At 37.2% G+C, this 17975-nt stretch overlaps 2 protein-coding genes and 1 non-coding gene across 6 annotated transcripts; 1 reads left to right on the top strand and 2 right to left on the bottom strand.

The window, feature by feature from the left end:
* Positions 1 to 524: 524 nt before the first annotated feature.
* arsia (arylsulfatase family, member Ia) lies at positions 525 to 5629 on the bottom strand. Its single transcript, XM_019096298.2, has 2 exons — positions 5031 to 5629; positions 525 to 2259 (listed from the first exon to the last, which is right to left on the bottom strand). Exons 1-2 carry the CDS (start codon positions 5312 to 5314, stop codon positions 867 to 869), a joined length of 1677 nt encoding a protein of 558 aa, XP_018951843.2. The 5' UTR covers positions 5315 to 5629; the 3' UTR covers positions 525 to 866.
* A 6419-nt stretch (positions 5630 to 12048) lies between these two features.
* On the top strand, positions 12049 to 16635 carry LOC109081308 (transcriptional regulator ATRX homolog). Of its 4 annotated transcripts, none has more exons than XM_019096296.2 (8): positions 12049 to 12311; positions 12828 to 12880; positions 12979 to 12995; positions 13633 to 13691; positions 13790 to 13925; positions 14216 to 15622; positions 15726 to 15826; positions 16099 to 16635. In XM_019096296.2, exons 1-8 carry the CDS (start codon positions 12195 to 12197, stop codon positions 16162 to 16164), a joined length of 1956 nt encoding a protein of 651 aa, XP_018951841.2. In that variant the 5' UTR covers positions 12049 to 12194; the 3' UTR covers positions 16165 to 16635. The 4 variants fall into 4 exon arrangements, with proteins under 4 accessions (XP_018951841.2, XP_018951840.2, XP_018951842.1 ...); XM_019096295.2 differs by having other exon boundaries at positions 12050 to 12311; positions 13630 to 13691; XM_019096297.2 differs by having other exon boundaries at positions 12245 to 12311; positions 12984 to 12995.
* An 859-nt stretch (positions 16636 to 17494) lies between these two features.
* Positions 17495 to 17576, bottom strand: trnas-gcu. The gene has a single exon. It is a non-coding gene; the product is annotated as a tRNA-Ser (tRNA).
* Positions 17577 to 17975: the final 399 nt, after the last annotated feature.

Below are 17975 nucleotides of genomic sequence, written 5' to 3'. Positions count from 1 at the left end.
GCAGTTAAGAAGCAGAAGTCTCTCAGTCTCTCAGTTTAGAGTGTGGCGCCCTCATCTGAGAGGCCCATTTCTCTGAAAGACACACATTTAACAAGCAGCCCTTTATACTGTCTGTGTGTGCAGCTATAGTGCAGTCCCAGAAGGCCCCTAACCAGTATTTTATAGGTAAACAGGCGATATGCTTTGCATATGTAAAATATATATATATATATATATATATATATATATATATATATATATATATATATATATATATATATATATATATATATATATATCAAGAAATCAGCTATAGTAGCAAGCCTAGAAAATGCACTATTATTTGTCCAGTAGTCTAAATAAAGAAATCTCAGGTGTCCACTAGAGGGCAATCAGCCCACCGGAAATTACAGTAGTCTCAGTACAAGAGAATTTGAGTCTTTTGAAAAAGTTTATTTTATTTATGCAAAACACTGAGTTTTTTTTTGTAAGAATAGTTGGTATAATGTGGTAGAAAAAAATAATAAGTAGTATAATTGATGCTAAAAAAATTTTAAGATTCATTTTAGTCTGTTAGCTGATATTTTATATAAATATGAGGTGCAAGCACTGTACACCAGATCAGAGAGGATACAACATCCATTCATTAATTCTTTCAGCATTCACTGAACAGGGATTCAAGGTCACATTATCAGAAACCGCAGGGGTCAAAATCTGCTCAAAGAAATGATGTGGATGATCAAAAACAGTGAGCAGAAACACATGCTTCAGTGAATGTGATCATGGGACTCTCCATACCAGGCAAATTCATAATCAGAGTCCCTAAAATAATAACGTGTTACTGTCAGCAGCATCTGTAATAGTCAGTTCTTGCAGGATGTGTTTGTTCAAATCCTGTTTGACATCATTCTAAAGTTAAGTCTTCTAAAAAATGACTTCATTTTGCAGAACTTCCGCTTTTGCTTCTTGACTTTTCTCTTTCGAAGATAAAACGCCTCCCAGTTTTCTTCATCTCCTTCCCAAGGAACCCAAGCCCCTCCGTTGCGTCTCGGGTCGGCTCTGGGATCTTCTGCAGGGTAGCGCACCGGAACGGCGGTCCGGTTGTGGAACGCTAACCGGGCCAGCAGCTGCTTGACCACGTCTGGCCGGCGCTCTGCGAGATCATAACGCTCGTACGGATCGTCCGCCACATTAAAGAGCCACAAGGATTTCTTCGCTTCCGTGTGCCGTTCCAAATTCCACCAAGATTCCGGAAAGTTTCCCAGCATCTGAGGCGGAATCCAGTCTCCATATCCAGGATTTCCAGTCAAGAGCTTCCAGTCTCCGACTCGAACCGCTGCCTGTACGGCCGTATTCCAGATCCCGTATCCGTTTTTTAAAGATCCATGCCTGGCGGCGTTGTAGAGCGGATCAATATTATGTAGGATCTCCAAACGTGGAGACTCCTTCCCGCTACTAATGGTTTCCCACATATCATATCCATCAAGCCCGTCCATCCGGGAAACGTTCCCTCCTGCGAGCCCCACTAGCGTTGGGTACCAGTCGGTGATGTGAACCAGAGCTTTGCTAACTCTCTTCCTGCGTCTCAACAATGGACTATGGACGAATCCAATGCCACGGACACCTCCTTCCCAATACGTTCCCTTTCTTCCTCGTAGAGGCCAATTGCTCCCGCCAAAGAGCGGCTGTCCGCCGTTATCTGTAGAAAAGATAATGACGCTGTTCTTATAGTAGCCATACTTTCGGAGCGCGTACGTCACGTTCCTTACTGCCTCGTCTACAACCGAAACCATCCCGGCGTATTTCCGCCGAAACACATTTCCCATTTGTCGATACGGATAGATGTATTCCCTCGGCGACTGCAATGGCGTGTGCACGGCTTGGAAAGAGAGGAAAATGAAAAGAGGCTGGGATGACGGATCGTGAGCGGCGAGGATTTTTCGGACTCTTTGCGCATACAGATGGGTGGAATAACGCCCTCCCTGACCCCATGCCACACGCTCGCCCTCGTGGAGGTCGTAACCGCAAATTCCCGGCCCGTCGCACGACTTGTAGGTGTAATAATCCACGCTTCCCGTCAGAGAGCCGAAGTACGTGTGGAACCCGCGGCGGGTCGGCAGGCAATCGCGCTTGTAGAAGCCCAGATGCCATTTGCCCACCATGTGTGTGGCGTATCCCGCCTCCTGCAGCCGCTGCGGCAATGTCCGGAGGTCAAAGGGCAAACAGCTGGGCTGCCGAGAGCGGATTATCGAGTGCTGGAGACCCGTATGGATTTGATATCTAGAGCGGAAAGGGAAAGGAAAATAACTGGATCAGAACTCACAAACACATCTCATCACAAGCACAGATATGGATTGATTGATTTGTTTCACACACTGTATTGCAGCAGACATTAGAACTGCACATAACTGAATTATTTACTTTATGCATGTTTATTTTAATTCTCTTGTGCTTTTTGTGTGTCTCTCATATTCTTTTAAAGTGTACATTTACTTTCATTTTAATTTATTTATTATTTTTACTGTATTTTTTATCTCTTTAAACCTTTTTATGATCTTTTTTTTTTTTTACATGCATTTTTATGTACAGCACTTTGAAATGTATTAAATGAATTTACTTTGCCCTGTTTTGACTTTTCATAACCCGGACATTATTTTATGACAATTTTCTGTAAAACTGTTTTAAAACTATGTGTATTGTGAAAAGTGTTGTAAAAAATCAATTGATTTGTCTTCATTAAATAAGTTATTGTGTTCTACCCTTAAACATTTATTGGCCAAAAATGTTGCTCTTTTGTCACAAGTAACAGTGACGTCCGATTTGTGAATGAATCACTTCTTCAATTGAGTTTTGTTCAAGAATCACTCAAACTGATATACAGTTTTTTCTCAAGTAATTGTGATGTTGTGTTTGTGGTTGATTATTTTCTTTAATTTAGTGACAAAAATTAAACTTTCATATATTTTAGATTCATTGCACACCAACTGAAATATTTCAGGTCTTTTATTGTTTTAATACTGATGATTTTGGCATACAGCTCATGAAAACCCAAAATTCCTATCTCAAAAAATTAGCATATTTTCATCCGACTAATAAAAAAAGTGTGTTTTAATGCAAAAAAAGTCAACCTTCAAATAATTATGTTCAGTTATGCACTCAATACTTGGTCGGGAATCCTTTTGCAGAAATGACTGCTTCAATGCGGCGTGGCATGGAGGCAATCAGCCTGTGGCACTGCTGAGGTGTTATGGAGGCCCAGTATGCTTCGATAGCGGCCTTAAGCTCATCCAGAGTGTTGGGTCTTGCGTCTCTCAACTTTCTCTTCACAATATCCCACAGATTCTCTATGGGGTTCAGGTCAGGAGAGTTGGCAGGCCAATTGAGCACAGTAATACCATGGTCAGTAAACCATTTACCAGTGGTGTTTGGCACTGTGAGCAGGTGCCAGGTCATGCTGAAAAAAACGAAATCTTCATCTCCATAAAGCTTTTCAGCAGATGGAAGCATGAAGTGCTCCAAAATCTCCTGATAGCTAGCTGCATTGACCCTGCCCTTGATAAAACACAGTGGACCAACACCAGCAGCTGACATGGCACCCCAGACCATCACTGACTGTGGGTACTTGACACTGGACTTCAGGCATTTTGGCATTTCCTTCTCCCCAGTCTTCCTCCAGACTCTGGCACCTTGATTTCCGAATGACATGCAAAATTTGCTTTCATCCGAAAAAAGTACTTTGGACCACTGAGCAACAGTCCAGTGCTGCTTCTCTGTAGCCCAGGTCAGGCGCTTCTGCCGCTGTTTCTGGTTCAAAAGCACACGCCTGTGCACGGTGGCTCTGGATGTTTCTACTCCAGACTCAGTCCACTGCTTCCGCAGGTCCCCCAAGGTCTGGAATCAGTCCTTCTTCACAATCTTCCTCAGGGTCCGGTCACCTCTTCTCGTTGTGCAGCGTTTTTTGCCACACTTTTTCCTTCCCACAGACTTTCCCACTGAGGTGCCTTGATACAGCACTCTGGGAACAGGCCTATTCGTTCAGAAATTTCTTTCTGTGTCTTACCCTCTCGCTTGAGGGTGTCAATGATGGCCTTCTGGACAGCAGTCAGGTCGGCAGTCTTACCCATGATTGCGGTTTTGAGTAATGAACCAGGCTGGGAGTTTTTAAAAGCCTCAGGAATCTTTTGCAGGTGTTTAGAGTTAATTAGTTGATTCAGATGATTAGGTTAATAGCTCGTTTAGAGAACCTTTTCATGATATGCTAATTTTTTGAGATAGGAATTTTGGGTTTTCATGAGCTGTATGCCAAAATCATCAGTATTAAAACAATAAAAGACCTGAAATATTTCAGTTGGTGTGCAATGAATCTAAAATATAAGAAAGTTTAATTTTATCATTACATTATGGAAAATAATGAACTTTTATCACAATATGCTAATTTTTTGAGAAGGACCTGCAAACTGATATACATATTGGTCTGAACGATTAAAATGAAAAGAAAAAAATATTTCCACAAAAATTCTTTGTTCAAGCAGTGCTGTAAATTGTCTGTACATTATTTATTTGATGATGATGATGGCCACACATCTTCCAATGATGCATGTTTTCCAAAAACTAAAGATTATTAGGAAAGTAGTATATACAGTATATTTGACCAAATACACTGTTGTTGAGAATTAATATTTTTTTTTTTTTTTTTTTTTTTTTTTTTTTTTTTTTTTTTCAAAACATTTTTCACATACAGTTTCTTATTAAATATTTTAGAGCTTGGCATAAAGTGTTTTCATAAAGTGTATAAAATGCCCACAGGGTTATAAGATTTTATTAATTAACATGACTTTTCCAGGTCTATTCAAATCACATTTGTGGCCCCTAGTGTTTCTGACATTGTAAATTGCTTTATTATAACAATATCACCCTTGCAAAACGGTACTGTGGTGTACTGTGTGATGACCATGGTGTTTTTATCATATTTACCACTCATTACTATATTTATGTAGCAAAAATACCAAGTAAACGTCCACAAACGTGGTGCAAACAGCTGAGTGAGTTACCTGCCCGTGATGAACTGACTGCGGGACGGAGTGCAGATGGGCTGGATGTAGTAGTTCTCCAGCTTCACGCCCTCCGCTGCCAGCTTGTCCAGGGTCGGGGTGTGGATGTCTCTGTTGTGGTAGCCGATGTCGTTGAAGCCCTGATCGTCCGTCATGATGAAGATAATGTGCGGACGCGGATGGTTCGGCGGCTCGACCTGGTTCGGACTCGTCCAGTCCTGGGTCAGATAGCCCAGACTGAGCAAACTCATCACGGAGAGCGCCGTCAGAGCCGCTGCTGTCATGGCAACGCGTTCAAGCGACTGCGCGTGAGGGGAAAAAAATCATGAATGTTCGTCTAAACTGCAGGTACGAGCGTAAAGTTTGCGCGAGGAGGCAGAGCGATGTATGTGCGCGCAGTGAGGGGTCTGGCTGTGCGTCAAAAACGAGTGAGCCGCCTACCTAGAGCTCTTTTCCCCCCTGCACGTGCCCAACACTGCTGCACGCGCCTACAGTGGCCAACAATGTCTAGTGAGATTAGTTAGTACTTTCACGGTATTTTTGCTATTCATGCCGAGAAATGCTGCACACAGACACACTAAAGTGCACAATGCATTTCTGATGTTGCACACCAATTTGATGCTCTCTAAAGTACACTGTAAAATAAACAAATAAATACATAAAAATAACGTGTAGGCTGATTGACGGTTTTAAAAAAAATGTTTACCAGAAAGTTACCGTGTTTATAGCTACTATTACATTTTTAAAGTTTAACATTTTTTTTTTACAGCCTTAAATGTACGATAGAAACGTATATCATAATGTTAATATACTAATTTACTAATTATAATATAGGCCTACTAACAAAAGATACTTTACACTTAATAATATACACATAGTACCATCATGGTAACAAACATGACACTAAAAAAATAAAAAGGAAAAAAAGAAAAAACAGCAATTTCAACCAGAAACCAGTAAAATGTGAGAGGATTCTGGGAATGCTGATTTATACTTTTTTTAAATTTAAATTATAATGAAAATGTATTACGTCTAAATGTATTACTTTTTAAAATAATGCACATTTGACAGAATTTTAGTGTAAAATTACACTGTAGGAAAAAAGTCAGTAAAGAATGGATAATGTTTTTGCAGAAAATTAATAGAACAATTTCCTTCAACCCTAAAACGCAATGCATAATTCAAAATAAAACACCTGTGAAAAATCAGTATGGGAAATTCCTTATATTAACACTATAATGCTGTATTTTTACAGACTTTTCGTAGAGTGTACATGAAATGTGCCATAGATGCATTACAGTTTTTCACCATATAAAGTAAAGGAATTTAACCATAATCAATTATTGTAGCATTTTTTCATAGTATGTCTTATCTTTATCTTATCTTATCTTTATTTATTTTATTATTATTATTATTATTACAGTGTACTACATTTTGTCTTTGATGCCCAAAAATGCTGTACATAACATTACTCCAACATTACTTTTTATTGTTTTTTTGTATACGTATGACATTTCTAAGTAAGTAAGCAGCTCACTAGGTTTTGACACACACACACAGTTAATTTTTTTCTGAAGGATTTTCTTTCTAGGATTGAGTCTTCACCGCCCCTTAAGTGCAACAAAGAGACGTATTCAACAGAGATGTCTTCTCTCAGTGTGTGATGTCTTGCCATTGTTTAAACGAATAGCCTATAAAATAAATGCATTACACCAATGTCTTTCATCTGTGGTTTGGAGTCATTTGCACATAACTGTTGATTTATATCATCATTTTATCATCATGGACATATTATGACCTGGCTACAGATGTATAGGAAGTACGGTCATTTTTACAACCTGTTTATTAGCTCAGTAAATGGAAGACAGTCTTTAGATTTGCTCTTATTCGTTTGAGCAATGTTTTTTATTAATCTCCAAACACAAGCTGAGGCCCCTAAGGATTCCTGCTATTAAAACATGCCGTAGGAGTATTTAGGGGGACCAGGGGTACAAACCGTGCTTGAACAGAGACAGCGTTTGTGCACACAAGAGCTCTTTTATTGGGACTTTGAGCGTTGTTATTATATATGAGCTGGCGCTCACTGGATTCACTGTGTGCACATCACCTGAAGTCACACACACTCCGCAGATAAGATCTGAAAGAGAAACATATGTTTCTGCTCACATCTGTGTCCATTTAGGACTGGTGTCAACATATTGTGCAATGAAGTCAACATTCTTTGTAAAAGAAATGCCAGAATGCTCCAGGCCAACTATCACAGCATGTGTCATATCATACATTGTTAGCATTTTGTTCTTAATAAAAAAGTCAAACAACTGGATATTGAGAAAATGTTTAGGATGAAGGTTGTGAATATTGAAGATGAAACTAGAGATGAAAGATGAACTAAAGTGTAAATAAGAATCTGCACTTGAGTCGAAAGGACTGGTCATGAATGAGTCACAATTAAAGGCATAGGTCATCCAAAAATGACAATTTGCTGAAAATGTATTCACCCCCAGGCCATCCAAGACGTGTTTCTTTCTTCAGATTTGGAGAAATTTAGCATTACATCACAAGCTCACCAATGAATAGAGGAAGAGTTATTATGGATTATGGACTCATATTTTGTCCAAAAGTGACTGTTTAAAGTTAAAAACCTCTTAATGATAGATTTGCTTCTTACAAACATGCAGCTTTTCACTTCACAGGATGTTAACTGATGGACTGAAGTCGTGTGGATTATTGTGGTGCTTTCATCAGCTGTTTGGACTCTCATTCTGACGGCACCCTTTTACTAAAATTGAATTCTACTGATTAAAAGTTTAAAGTTGAACAAAAACAATTACAGTGCAGTGCCAAAGAAATATAATTTATAAGAGTTATTCAAGATTTCTCTCTTACTTAAAATATTTGGCAATGAAAATATCTTTCATGAGTGAGTAAACATTACTTTCCCCAAAAACAACAACAACAGCAAATCCACCTTAAATTTCTCTGATGTCAGTTTTAACCCAAACCTCGACATTCTGAGTTGCTGCCAAGCTGTTACTATCTTTAATGTTGACTTTGCAGAACAAATGTACACAAGCGCTTTTAGATCTCTCCATTAATAGAACAACTGCTCATAAATCTACTAAATATTATGTCTGGTATTTAAAAAAAGGGAGGTATTTAAAAAATCTGGCCTTTATGGGCAGCTTGTACAAATTCCTTTGGTCACAGTCACCTGGTCTCGTTGACTCAGTGATTGTTCTGGAATGAATGTAGACATAACAAATCAAAGTAAATTATCACACACACACAAAAAAAAATTCCAATCGATTCATTCTATTTTATTGTTATTCTTTACAGGCACGTTGTGGCTTATTGAGTGTTCTTTTTTTCCAATAAATTACCTATATACCTATTTAATGTCATGTTTATTACAATAAACTAAAGAAAGTATTAATATGGGTAAATCTAGAGGTTTAAAAAGTATTACATATTCGAACATGGCCAGAATGTGCGTGCATTGAGACACAATGCAAATTGCATATTCGTCTTCTTAACACGTTATTTGTGAATCTATGGGTTTTGAATGTTCGTCTTCTTAACACTAAAACAGTGTGTTTTTACACATACTACAAAATAAATGTCCTTGGGTGCGTTGAGACACAATGCAAATTGCATATTCGTCTTCTTAACACTAAAACAGTGTGTTTTTGAGGGTTGTATGAAAAATTATATATATGATATATCACAACTTTAAGCATTTATAGGATAGCAGATTGTAAGTGTAGCCTTCAGAGGATATGTACTTCAGCTACTAGATTGTAAGAGTTATTGTAATTCTTCTTCTGTTATTGTCACTTCATTAAACACATACTCTTTTGTAACTCCAGATCTGATCCATATTTTTCCCTTTATGGCCTGAGAGAAAGTAAGAAGATGAAAGGAAATAATTAGAGGAGAAGCCAGCAGAGTCTGAGGAGATGTTGAATTTGGCGTTGCGAGAGTGTTATTAAAAACCCTTCCCCTCATACTAACACTAACTCTATTTAATCATCTACCACTTCCAGTAAAGCGGCACACTTTTCATTTTAAAGCTTTCAAAGGATCTCAGGTTCTCATATTTACATATAGTCTGTTCAGAGAGGACTTTTTTTAAAAACCCTAATTTGGAAATGATTTTTATTTTCATGCTATATGAGCGGTTTCTGAAACATGATTGTTTGAGTTCAGTCGTTTGTTTCTGCTTTTATAATCCATATTCTCAGTTTAGAGTATTACAGAGTACTGTGTGGATCTTGTCACCCATGTCCTGAAAGTGATTTTTGTGCATAAATGACCAATCACATCTGTTTTCATATAGAAGGTATAAACAGCCGAGTTGTTATAGATCGAGAGGGGCCAGTAGTGAAAAGTGGGGCGACTGTTAAGCAGTTTTCAGCAGAGGGTAGTTGTCAAAGAGAGGGATGTGAGCGGTGGTCAGACCTCTGAACAGCTATATTTGTGGAATGTGGGTTCGTTTTATATCCTGGGGAAACTGAATCTTGTTTTTGGATGAAACCTGAGAAAACGGTGCATACAGCACTCACTTGCAGACAGCTCAGTAAAACATCATTAATATGTTTGCAACAATATAGGAGAAACTATTAAAATGCAAGGAGATCTATATAATGTCCGTGTGCATAAACATTTCCCACAGAGGATAGAGGATTGTGAGGGTAGATGTTTTTAAGATTATGTTTTTTTCAGCTTATGTTATTGTCTCTTTTGTAACTTAAATTTTTTGTAACTCCATTTCATTCAATCACCTGAGCCATAAATGTCTGTTCCTAGAGCAGAAGTGTTTTTTGGTGCATAAATGACCAATCACATCTGTTTTCATATAGAAGGTAAATATATAGATACTATAGGTATATATATGTGGGTTCGTTTTACACACACAAACACAGCACACACACACACACAACACACACTATAATACATTTCCCACTCCCACACACACACACACTAGACAGAACCCATATATATATATATATATATATATATATATATATATATATATTCAGTGTCCTTCAGTAATTTGGGATCAGTACAATTTTTAATGTTTTTAAAGAAGTTTCTTGTGCTCATAAAGGCTGCATTTATTCGATAAAAAATACAGAAAAAAATGTAATTTTCTGAAATATTATTGCAATTTAAAATCACAGTTTTTTATTTTAATATACTTTAAAATAAATATAATAATAAATTTATTCCTGTAAAGCAATGCTGAATTTTCAGCATCATTACTCAAGTCTTAGTACCACATGATCTTTCAGAAATCATTCTAATATGCCGATTTATTATCAGTGTTGGAAACATAAATTTTTTTGGGACCTGTGATACTGTTTTTAGGATTCTAAAAAGAACAGTGTTTATTCAAAATATAAATTTTGTGATAGAATATACTATTCAAACGTTTAGTGTCATTACATTTTTTCTTTCTGTTTTTTTCTTCTTTTTTTTAAATTAATACTTTTATTCAGCAAGGATGTGTTAAATGGATAAAAAGTGATAGCACAGACTTATATTGATTTCTATTTTGAATAAGTGCTGTTTTTATTTATTTTACTGACCCTAAACTTCTGAATAGTAGTGTATATTGTATACTGCGTCACAGAAATAAATTCAGTTTGAAAGTATATTAAAATAGGAAGCCAAAATTAGAAATTGCAATAATATTTCACAATATTTCATTTTTTCTGTATTTTTTTAATCTTACTGATCCCAAATTTTTAAATGGCTGTGTGTGTGTGTGTGTGTGTGTGTGTGTGTGTGTGTGTGTGTGTGTGTGTGTGTGTGTATATATATATATATATATATATATATATATATATATATATATATATGTGTGTGTGTGTGTGTGTGTGTGTGTGTGTGTGTGTGTGTGTGTAATATATATATATTCTAAAATAAAATTACAAAAATACATAATTTGGGTGCATGTTGTTGTTGTTCATGGCTCAGGTGATTGGCTTCGAAAGCTCTGCGGTTCTTCTCCAGGTATTGTAGTCTAGACCTTCTTGGTTAGGAATATGACATGACTGTCAAGAGAGAAACTACGCAACATAATTGTGTAGTTACAGCATCTACCAGCGGACGATACCTGCAGAGGAACCAGCCAAACCCTGACCCCCCGGCAAAACCATTTACAAACTCTTTTTTTCCTCAGATACTCATGAATGGAGCTCTGTGAACACTAGTTACCCGCTCCTCCTGTCAGCTGACCTGAACTGCTTACCATCACCTAGAGCTAGTGAAGAGTTCCTCCTTCAATAATCATGCAAACAGAGCCAAATGTTAAGTAATTATCAGTTTAGTCATGAAAGTTTGAAACTGCTGTTGTGCTTCGGGTTTATCTGAGTTTGTTCTTCCCACCCTGAATCCTCTTTAGAGAAACATGTAAACACGAGTGGGCTGCGTTGCCCTAAAATAAACATATTCACACACACCCCCTTCGTACAGACACACACACGCTCACACACTCCACAGCTCAAACCATAATCCAAACACACCTGCTCACACTCATGTCACCACACTGGCGAGTTTGGATGTCTGGATTTGATTGGTCTTGATTGGTTGGAGCAGCGGTCGTTTGTGGTTTTACACTTACACAGAGATGTTTGACTCGCTGACTCTGCTGTTTTTGAAATCAGATGAGGATCCTGACCCCAGTGAACCGCTCAGGTAACATGTTCAAAACAGACCACAATATCTGTGTATGGTTATGATGAATCTCAGACCTATCAAAACATGTGCTAGTACTTCTTGGTCACTTAATATATTAAATAATATCAAATTGCATACAATTAATTTACATAATTGTCTTACAAACCTTTAACAAGTAAGGAGTCATGGCCTGCTAGTTAGTGCATTTCTCTCTAATATTTTATAGTATTAAGTATTTATATGGTTTTAATTTAATGCATGCTTAGTGAATAAAATTATATGTATATCATTAAATCATTAAACGGATCACACCTTAAAGAACTACATTTCCCATGATGCAGTGCGAGCAGTGGAGCGTTCAGGGGTCAGAGTGAAGGAATGCGCGAGTAGCTGCTATTCGAATGTAGCGGAAATAGAAACATGCAGCAAAGTTTTTCTTAAGTTTCGCGCGCGCCCGTTTTTAAACTCATCCCCATCCCAAACATGGACTCAAATATTACAGATGCCTCGCCGGACGAGCTGATCAAGTTAATATATCACCATTTAAAGGACAACGGCTACAAGAAAGCAGCCAACGTGCTGAGAAAGCACGCGCCCCAGGTGGAGATATGTTTATTCGTGTGTGTTTGAGAGAGAGCGAGTGCATGGTTGTAGATCAAGAGACTGTATTATTGCATGCATTTCGAAACGTCAAGACCATTCAAAATAAAGCATTTCAAATGCTTGTATTAGAGCAGTTGAACCTAATCTGATGCATTTACCAATACTATCTTATTTGGTGTTTATCACTCCAGAGCACACTGATCACTGCCTATCAGCGACAAAACTACAAGATGTCAATAAATCATAATGCATTAGTTAAAGCTGTATTTATACCACTGTAGTTGACACTAACTGCATGCATACGTTAAATATAACTTGAGTGGAAGAAACAAGCTTTTTAAACTCATGCATCTAGTGCATATGAACTTTGTCCTGTTACTGATATTAGTGCACGGATAAACTGTAAGCACCAAATAAGATTTACACACACACTGAAATCAGCGCAACAGTTCACAGTGCTTTATTTGTCTGAATGCACGTAATGCTTGTATTAAATATGGCCGTCAATTACAGGTTGAAACTGAAGTGAAAGCATCCTTGAGCGAGATCTTTAAGAAGTGGGCCAGGTAAGACGGTGCATGTGTGTCTCATGTTGTAGGCTTCATTGAAATGGTTTCAAACTAATTTATCATTTTTCTTCCTTTTAACAACGTGATGCGTCCAGCTCAGATGATGGAGATGGTATGTACATCAGAGGCTTTACTAAATATCATTTATCACAGCCCCCTCTGCTGGTAAATGAGTAGATCGTTTCAGTGTTTATATTGTGTGATGTGTGTTTCAGCAGTGTTTTTGACAAGCTTACTTAACGTTTGCTGAAAATGTACTCACCCTCAGGCCATCCAAGATGAGTAGATGAGTTTGTTTTTTCATGGAAACAGATTTGGCATTGCATCACTTGCTCACCAATGGATTCTCTGTGGTGAATGGGTGCCGTCAGAATGAGAGTCCAAACAACTGATAAAAAAAATCGTAATCACCCACAAGACTCCAGACCATCAGTTCATGCGAAATGTAAAGCTGCGTCTTTGTAAGAAACAAATCCATTATTGAGACGTTTTTGACTTAAAATGCATGTCCTCTGTCCATATCATGGCTTTCTCCAGTGAAAAAGTAAAAGTGAAATCACCAAATCTGTTCTGATGAAGAATCAAACTCATGTAGATCTTGGATCGCCAATAATTTGAAGCTTTATTTTAGACATTTGTAGTACACATATTCCTAGTTGTGAAAGAGCTGAACTGTGATACTAACCCTCAGTTAAAGTTTCTTCAAGTTATTTATATTTTTGGTTGTTTGTTTTGTGTATGGAAAGTAGTTGGTTCGAAAAAGTCTGTGAGCAACAAGACGACTTCAGGATTGGCCAAAAAATCAACGGTATTTGATTTAAAACTGACCAAAATATTTTACCCAAACTTAACTGAGCCACCATACAAAAGTCACCTGACATATTCATCACTTACTCCACTCCACAGAAACAGAAGAAAAAAGAAACTGTGACAAAACCAAGGAAAAGAAAAAAGTCAGTGCCTCAACTGGCAGGGAACGATTCTGATTCAGACTCGAGTTTAGATGTGGAGAAGTGGAGGAAAATGGTTTCTCAGTTATCAGGTGAGACAGACTGTAAAAATGCACAATAAATCACAATGAAAGTTTTTTTTTTTTTTTTTGAAACTGATGCATTTTTTTCAGGATTCTTTGATGAATAGAAAGTTCAAAAGAACAGCATTTATATATATATAAAAAAAAAAGTTTTCAAACATTATGAATGCTTATTCTACATTATTAATGCCAATGTGTCCTTTCTGAATAAAAGTATTAACTTCTTGGTGTTTTGTGTTTACATAAGATTAATACAGAAACAAGAAATATGATTACTGAAGTTTGTCTGTTGTAATCAGATGCTGATCGAGTGAAGATGGATGTTCTCTCGAACTTGGATGAATCTCCCGTCTCGTCTGCAAAGTCTCCAGCAAAGGGAAGGACGACAAAGAAACCGGCAAGAGCTAAAAAAGAGGCAAACCCAGCCAAGAAGGGAAAGTCCAGTACACCAGCAAAGAAATCGACTGCCAAACCTGTTGACATTCCCGTAACAACAGATGCATCTGAGACTCCTTCAAAGAAGTCAAAAGATAAAGATTCTGTAGCTATTTCTGAACCTCGTGAAGTTCAGACACCATCCAAAAAGGCTGGGAATAAGACAAATAGTAGTATCTCAGGTCTTGATGTGGTTAAGACCCCTAAAAGAACAAAGGCTAAAGCTGCTAACTCGTCTGATAAACCAGAAGCACATCATGAAATGAATGGACTCTTGGAAACTGGCAAAACCGCCTCTCCGTTGACTAAAGAGGTTGGTGTATCAGATTCAGAAGCCAATAGGACTCCTAAAAGAGTTCACTTTAAAAAAGGTAATAGTTTTTCAGAGCAAGCTGAGACTAATGTTTGGAAAGATATTGGTACCTCAGAAACCAGCAGCACTGAAACTCCGTCTAAAAAGGCTAAAAAGAAGAAAAGCCAATCTGAAGCCAGTAATGTTGAAACTGACAATAGTCCCTTAAATATTAAAGAGGTTAAGAAAGCTGCTAGCAAGTTGCTAGAAACTACCGCTGCGATGGACGCTACCTCTGACCAATCAGAGACGCCATCAAAAAAAGTCAAAAACAAGAAGCCTGTTCCTGATGAGACGCCTTCAAAGAAGGTTAAAGCTAAGAAAAAAACCGAAGGTCCTTCTGAGATTGACCAAGAAACGACATCTGAGAAAGCTGATCTCTCTCTAGAATTCTCTTCATCTAAAAAAGCCAAACTTAAGGCCAGTAAAAGCCTTTCAGAAACCGTAGAGTCTGAAACACCGTCAAAAAAAGCTAAAGCCAAGAAAGTTAAAAGCACTGAAGAATCTGCCGAGGAGGAAACTACCAGTAAGAAGGTCAAAACAGCCCCATCAGACGCTGATCTCCCGCAGTCTGACTCCACAAAAAGAAAGGTTGTGGAGATCCAGAATGAGGTTTCTTCAGAAACACCCTTAAAAAGCAGTCAATCTCAAGCAAGGACTGTAGATGGCGATGGTTTGGAAAATGAGGAAACCTGTAGTCACGGTCTAAAAACTCCTTCCAAAAAAAGAAAACACAAAAGAGAAGAAGCTTGTGATGTCCCAGCACCGGAGGAGGACACGCCTGAGCCCAAGAAGGCCAAGAAAGACAAAGAGAAGAAGAAAAACAAGGAGAGTGAAAATGCAGATGCACTTCAACCACCAGCAGAAGAAGAAGAAGAAGAAGCATCCGTTCCTGTAGAAATAAGTCAGAAGAAAAAGAGTAAGTAATTAAATATATGTATATCCTGGCTGGTGGCTTTATTTTACTGCTTCTTTCAGTTTTTGTTTGCTTGTGTTTCCCATCACATTGAAACGACATACAGAGAAGAAGAAAAAGAAGGAGAGAGATGAAGAAACGGAGGAGATGATGCCTGATGATCCTCCTGTATCTGCTCCAGATGAGGAGGAGGTAGTGCACAAAAAGGTAAAATCGGTGAATGGATTGCATGAAGAAAATAAGCAGAATTTTCTCCTTTAAAAAGTCATGGAGATCGGTTTTAAAAAAGCTGTGTTTTTAAACGGTGAAGTGTTGCTAAAACGGCTCATTGTGTTTCTTAAATGGTCTTTTCTTGGTCTTAAAAAGTCTTTATTTTTATGAAACCTGGTGGAAACCCTTTATAATAATAATAATAATAAAACTGATTTAGATGAATTGTTCTGTAAGTGAATTACTTGTACTGCTCTTTTATTGTCCAGAAAAAGAAGCCTTCAAAAGAGAAACAGCTCAGTAGTGATGAAACTCATGGACTCAACAGCACATAACAACAGACTTCAGTTCTCAATCTCACAGTCTCAGCTGAAATCATTATTTAACCTGAACGCATGCTCCGTCCCTATTGTATGGATCATGTTTGTTCATATGTATGTAAGTCCGTGTTTTCATGTTTTGTATTTTTATGGGGAGGTACGTTTTGAAATATTTTTCTTGTTTTTCTATTTTTGATAACTGGATTTCCTGTGATTTAAGATGAATTTTATTCCTTTTGTATTCTTTTAAAACCTTTTTTTTTTAAATCAAGCGATCCAAGAAAAAAAAGAAAAGAAAAAAAAAAACATTGTTTTATTTTCAATTTTGGTCATATGAGAGGTTTTCTTCAATTTTTAATTAAAAAAGTACAATGGCTTAAGATCAAGCACTAAATTCTATAAGTGTGTTAAAATGTATGCCCATTAAGAAAAAAAAGGTTGCATTGTATTTGTAATTTTTTTATTCAAAATACACATCAGATGGTTTTAATTACAACTGTCTCCTCTCATTCTTCACACACAAATGCACTTCAGATATAAATACATATGTTGGCATATTTCCTATAAAAACAAAGGACATTTGGGTGGAAAATATATTGAATTTATTTTTTAAATGGCCAGTTAATCAAAAAAGAGAAAAAAAGTAACAGATTGAGCCATAATTTCTTGTTTGATTTGCCATATGTTGGCATATTTCCTATAAAAACAAAGGACATTTGGGTGTTTTTTATATTTTTTTTATTTTTTTAATGGAAATTTTGTAAAGTAATGTCTTTCAGACTGATATAAAGAAAACATCCCAAATACACATTTTAGTGCTTATTTTATTACACTTTACCTTTTTCCATCTTTAAGATGTTATACAAAACATCTTTAATGTCTTTTTTATTGTTAAGTATTGGTTACTCATTTACTGCGTCATAAATCTACACCATCATTTACATGCACCTAACTTTGTAGTAATCTGAAGGTGTTTACATCATATATCACTCACTTTATATAACATTTTATTTCTAAAAACATGTTAAACTACATAAAAACCTTTAAAACTAAAACCTATGTCAACGAAATGACTTTATCCAATATTAAGATATCTGTTCTGGAAATGTATGCAAATCAATGCATATTCAATTGTGAAATGCATCTTCTTCGACGATGTATTGGAAAACGATTCACAGTTTGGTTTATTGTACTGATATTTTTAACTGGGGTAAATATGGTGAGATATATTATTTACATTTTATGACACCTGTGGTGTCTTGATATAATATGCAGAAGTGTTAAAATAGGTTTTTCCAAATGACTGTCATGACTAAATGTTTTTCAAGACTGAAAAATGACTGACCGACGAGGATGGGATTCGAACCCACGCGTGCAGAGCACAATGGATTAGCAGTCCATCGCCTTAACCACTCGGCCACCTCGTCACGGCAGCGTCCGGGCCCCTGCAGCAGGAGGGACTTGAGTGCGATTCTTAAAAAAAAAAACACACAACGTTACTTCTACAAAAACAGCACTGTATTGCTACCGTTATGTCTGCATACTTATACATTGGTACTGAATACTTTAAAGTAACAGTATTTCTGTGTGTATGCGTGCGCGTCATCTCCACTAGGTGGCGGCGTTGCTTTAGTCCTTACAGTCGATGCCTGCTGTATGAGGTTCAAGTCTTCTTATTTGGCAGATGAGTTCTTTACACTGAAAACATGTTTCCTCATTACACAAGAGAAAACTGAAAGCGGAAGCATGACTTTAGACGAGATCTAAATGCAGTCTTTCTTTATTGCTCACTACTTGTTTTATAGCCTTAAATACATAACGACTCA

Source organism: Cyprinus carpio, chromosome B14, assembly GCF_018340385.1.
Source record: "Cyprinus carpio isolate SPL01 chromosome B14, ASM1834038v1, whole genome shotgun sequence".
Classification (NCBI taxonomy): domain Eukaryota; kingdom Metazoa; phylum Chordata; class Actinopteri; order Cypriniformes; family Cyprinidae; genus Cyprinus; species Cyprinus carpio.
This window is presented reverse-complemented; position numbering and strand designations above follow the sequence as displayed.

Bases quoted from the DNA above. Each gene is read 5' to 3' on its own strand.
- LOC109081308 (XM_019096295.2), top strand. From the start codon at position 12,195: ATGGACTCAAATATTACAGATGCCTCGCCGGACGAGCTGATCAAGTTA. The intron at 13,692-13,789 runs GTATTTGATTTA...TCCACTCCACAG, and splicing joins GATTGGCCAAAAAATCAACG to AAACAGAAGAAAAAAGAAAC. The intron at 15,623-15,725 runs GTAAGTAATTAA...AACGACATACAG, and splicing joins AATAAGTCAGAAGAAAAAGA to AGAAGAAGAAAAAGAAGGAG.
- arsia (XM_019096298.2), bottom strand. From the start codon at position 5,314: ATGACAGCAGCGGCTCTGACGGCGCTCTCCGTGATGAGTTTGCTCAGT. The intron at 2,260-5,030 runs GTAACTCACTCA...TTTCCGCTCTAG, and splicing joins AGTCAGTTCATCACGGGCAG to ATATCAAATCCATACGGGTC.